The following is a 5,094-nucleotide window of genomic DNA, read 5'->3' on the forward strand; positions in this document are numbered from 1 at the left end:
AAAAGAATAATATTTATTTTATATTTCTAGCAAAACCTTTTAATTGTAATATTTCTAACAAATATTCTATTAGAAGAGTTTTAACCATACCAGAAAGATTGATGTTTTAGTTATTTTAATCATTAATTTAAATTATAAAAAATATATATAATATATATTAATTAAAATCAACTGTTAAAACAATTGCAATACTAATATTTTCGGTAGACTTAAAATTTTTCTTATCCTATTAACACACTTGTTACTTGTTGGTAAACTATATAAAAAAAAATAGTACAGAATACACAATTTGGGCATAAAAAATAGACAGATTGGAAATAAATGATAACAGTGTTTTCCAAAATTAAACACTTGTGTTGGGTGTTCTGTGATGTGTGTCCTTCTTCTCCCTTTCCCCTTTCACCTCTCTCTCTTCACACTTCACACACTATATACAAACACTTCCTTTTCCAGTTTCACATAGCAGCTACTAAAACTAGTGTTAGCAGCAACTGCACTAAGTAACTAGTATCTTATTCCTTCAAAGTTGAAGTTGAAGTGAGAGAGAAGAAAAGCTCAAAACTTGGCACGTGATTCACTGACCCAATAGGCTTGTTAGGTGAAAAAAAGTCTCTTTTCTTGGTTTCAAGAATCCCCAAACACAGATGCACTAATGAGTGTGAGCCTTCAACATTTCTTATTGGGGGGTGACTCAATTCATGAATGGGTTGCATGGTGTCTCAGCTCGCTTCAAAGTTCGCCTTCTTCCCACCCTCTCCACCCACTTACCACCTCAAGAACCGGGACAACGACGGCAAGCTCACGGTGGTCTCCACCGCCGCTCCGATCCCTCACGCCGACGACACCAACTTGGATGTTCTCCTTGTTGACACCAAACATGGAAACAAGATCGTTGCTTTCTATCTTAAGAACCCTTATGCTCGCCTCACTCTTCTCTATTCTCATGGCAATGCTGCTGACTTGGGTCAACTCTATGATCTCTTCGTTCAACTCAAGGTCAATCTTAGAGTTAATCTCATGGGGTTAGTCTTCCATTACTACTATATCTTCACTTCATTTCAAACACTTTACACGTTACTCACTCACTCACCCATCCCTTCTTTTCTGTTAACCTTGGCATGTGTAAACAAAACTCCTTTCTTTCTCTCTCCTATCTTCTCTGTCTCTTTCTTCCTACTTCCTATGTTGTCTTAATATCATTTTTTTATTATCTAGCATAGCTGCATAGATCTGAGATTAAGTTTATTTTTTTTAAAACATACAATTTTATCTTTGCTTTAGATTAATTTCGACTTTTGATGAGTTACCCTCGTGTGTTAGTTCTTTAGATCTGGTAGGTGAATAATCTGTGTGTGTGTGAGAGAGAGAGAGTTAATCAGAAAACGCCAATGTCAATGCCTTTTGAGTTTTAAGTTTTAACTATTACTATCTCTTTTCAACTAAAGCGGAAAGTAAGTAAATGAAGTTGTTGAGGGTTTTTGGACCAAAAAACAAAAATAAGAATTAAAGTTAAAAAAAGTGAAAGAGGTGAAAAAAAGTAGCTTGTATTTTTGTGGTTTCTTCTTGGTATTCCGTAACAATCTTCTTCTGACCTCTCCTTGTCCTCCATTATTTCACCTTTTCTTTTCTTTCTCTTCTCTAAAGGTACTTGAGTTTTTACCTCTATATACAGATTAAGACATAGCCTAGCATTTTTCTCTTTTGCACTCATTTGCCTTTCTTTTTCAATTTTATTTAGTTCCTTTTTAGTTTCTCTTATCTTTTTTTGTAGTGATTTATTGATGCATTATTATTAGGTGGAAACCTTGTTTGGTCAAACAATTTGAGATGTTTGACTAAATTGTCGTCTAATGATTCTCAACTATTAACTTCACATGAATACATTTAATTGGTGGTTTCCACTTTCCACATTCATTAGTTACATTTGTGTAAAGACTTTTCATGGGAAGATAATATCATTGATTAATTATTGGCTTTAAGCTGTAGTTTCACCATGTTTGGATGTTTCTATGTAAATGGAAATGAATTAATTAATGGTGAAAACTCACTTACAGTCGCCTTACGTAAAGTTGATAGTTGAGAGCCGTTAGATGATTTGACTGATTTGACTAAATTTTCATCTGACGGCTCTCAACTATTAACTTCACGTGAAGTCGACTGCACTTGAGTTTACACCTTAATTAATAGGGTTGGATTACAATGCCAGGGACAAAATGGGAAAACAAAAATCCTTCATGTTAACAAGGTTAATTGTATTTAGACAAAGTTTGCATGGAAATTTGAAATACATTGAACGTTGGATGCACTAATTTTGTAACGTGACACTTATTATTGACCAAGGGAATATAATAACCTTGTCTATAAGGGAAAAATAAAGAAGAATTATAATGTTTACATTTTTTAGTTATATAATTTTTTCCCCTCTAATATTACTCCAACTTTGGACAATTTGGTGGGTCATTGGTTAGTGTTTAAAGAATCTATATGTATTATCCAAACACATTGTTAGAATGTATGTTGTATGTAGTTACATCAATTTAATTTATGAATTGACTTAACAAGGCTACATACATGACTCAATTCAGTTTGTAAAGGTAGTTGATTGAATTGGATTTGGAGAATTATGTGATCAATTGATGAGAACCATTATTGATGGACTAAAATTATATATATGCAAGTTTAATATTTCAGGGCAAACATTTATGGACATGAATTGAAAGTTGATATTTTCCTTTAACGTTTTTATTTGCAGATATGACTACTCTGGATATGGGGCCTCTACTGGCAAGGTAGGCCATTCTTTTGGAAAAATACAACACTATTTTGTTCTCTTATATTCATGTACTCCTCACACACACTCACTCTCATGAAGGCACCGTTATTCTCGACCAAACGAAAAGAGAAAAAGAAAATAATGTAACGAATATCAATCAAAGTACTTTATTTTATGGTGTTGTCATTTGATGTTTATTTTCATGCTTTTGTCCATGGTAGTGGTTGTTCCAGTTGGAGATTAATTGATGGCAGGCTTTGAATTATATAACAATAGAAATAATTCCGATTATGTAACTAAGCTATCTATTTAGACTACAGTGCATAGCAAGTAACTGATTTAATTTTCGGAAATTCTATGAATGGCATGTCATTGATATGTAATTGAAGTGCTTTTGAATTTTATGCAGCCTAGTGAATCCAGCACATATGCAGACATAGAGGCGATATATGAATGCCTCGAGACTGAATACGGAGTTAGCCAGGAAGATGTAATCTTGTATGGACAATCGGTTGGAAGCGGACCAACATTGCACTTGGCAGCTAAATTGCCGAGGTTGAGAGGTGTCGTTCTACACAGTGGCATTCTTTCTGGACTTAGAGTTCTTTGCCATGTGAAGTTCACATTTTGCTTTGATATTTATAAGGTAATCTATATATTTAGTTCTATAATTCTTATTTAAAAGTGTTAGGATTAAGTTGGTTAAATTATCTTTTTTCTGTATCATCTCATATCATCTAAATCATGCAGAACATCAACAAAATAAAGAAGGTCAAGTGCCCTGTATTGGTGATACATGTAAGTAATGAACTCTGATACTGTTTTGTCGCTTTTTCGCGTTTGTTTCTATCGGCATTTATAGGAAGTAGTAGACAAAGAAATTACTGTGTATAAGATTTCTTTCACTTTGGAACCTCTGATTCATTGTATAAGGAAAGACAACATGCACTACTCTTGTCGTCCTGCCGGATTTCCTTAGTCGCAAGGAACTTTGAGTAGATAAACTCTAAGTTCTCTCCAAGTTGTGTAGCTTATCTTGTTTTCTATATCCTTGCATTTGTTCATGTTTTATATTGTCTTTGGACTACTGACTAATAATTGTGTGATGTTCCATCATAGGCTATAATTTGATTTCGAAAACTTGAACCTTTTTCTTTGGCAACTTGTTCCCTCTTGATTCAGACTAATTGGTGCAATTGGTTTTTGAACTTCTATAATGCTGCCTCTTTTGGAAATATGCATTTGGAAAACAGGTGGCGCAAACTCGAGTTTGGAGAAAGGGACAGAGACAATGACAAAAACTTATAATCGTTCTTGTCCCTGGCTTGTCACAATTTTTAAGATAATGTCTGTATTTTTAAATTTTGAGAGACTCATCTGAGCATACTAATCTATCATATCCAATTATTTTGCTCCTTCAAATGCTACCAACTTCATCTGTATGTGATTGATTGAATGCTAAATTGTTTTCCAGGGTACAGAAGATGATGTTGTCAATTGGCTACATGGTAATGGACTGTGGAAAATGGCGAAGGACACCTACGATCCGTTGTGGATCAAAGGAGGCGGCCACTGCAACTTGGAGCTTTACCCCGATTACATTCGCCACCTATCCAAATTTGTCCAAGAAATGGAGAACATGACAACCGAAAAACGCCTCAAGAAGATTCGTCAGAATAAGAAGCTGCAACCGAAAAACTGTTGTTTGTCTGGTTGTGAATGCTGCAACATTAGTAGTTGTACATGCGAATGTCCGAAATGCTCTAGCTGCGAATGTCCGAAATGCTCTAGCTGCGAATGCCCGAGTTATTCCTTGTCCTTCAACTGTCCTAGGTGCTGTAAACTTAGCTGTGCAAAGTGTTGCCGCCTACCGAAGCTGTCGAATTGTTTCGGACCATGCTTGTGCTGCTGTGGAAAATGCTCAGGTTCTAGTTATAGTATAAGATGCTCAATGCCTAGTTGCTGCTGCTCAACACCAAGTTGCTGTAAGAATTGTTGGTGCTGGAAATGTTGTTTTGGATTTGGAAGACACAGTGGCACAAATGGAAAGCACAATGGCTAAGTGGTGAGAACATAAAAAAGCATGAAGCATGTTCATGATGTATAGGTGCCTAACACTCCCTCCGGATATTATTGTGCTCTGAATGTAAAAACATATGAGGAATTAGGAAAATGCATATCATCCACTGTCCCCCCCTTTTTTTTTTTCTTAATTGTTTTATCTACACTTTTAATTTCTTAAGCTCTTCTATTGGAATTTATAACTCATAAAAACTTTGATGTTTTTAATTCATTTGTCCTGGTGGCTGGTTAATGTTGCA

General features: G+C 35.1%; 1 protein-coding gene across 1 annotated transcript; it reads left to right on the forward strand.

Moving 5' to 3' along the window:
• The first annotated feature begins 291 nt into the window (after nt 1-291).
• Nucleotides 292-5,094, forward strand: LOC112800057 (uncharacterized). The gene is made up of 5 exons (XM_025842114.3): nt 292-1,022; nt 2,753-2,789; nt 3,183-3,419; nt 3,524-3,571; nt 4,248-5,094. The coding sequence occupies exons 1-5, from the start codon at nt 703-705 to the stop codon at nt 4,833-4,835; spliced, it is 1,230 nt and encodes a 409-aa protein (XP_025697899.1). The 5' UTR covers nt 292-702; the 3' UTR covers nt 4,836-5,094.

The sequence above is a fragment of the Arachis hypogaea genome, chromosome 5 (genome assembly GCF_003086295.3).
Source record: "Arachis hypogaea cultivar Tifrunner chromosome 5, arahy.Tifrunner.gnm2.J5K5, whole genome shotgun sequence".
In the NCBI taxonomy this organism is placed as follows: Eukaryota; Viridiplantae; Streptophyta; class Magnoliopsida; order Fabales; family Fabaceae; genus Arachis; species Arachis hypogaea.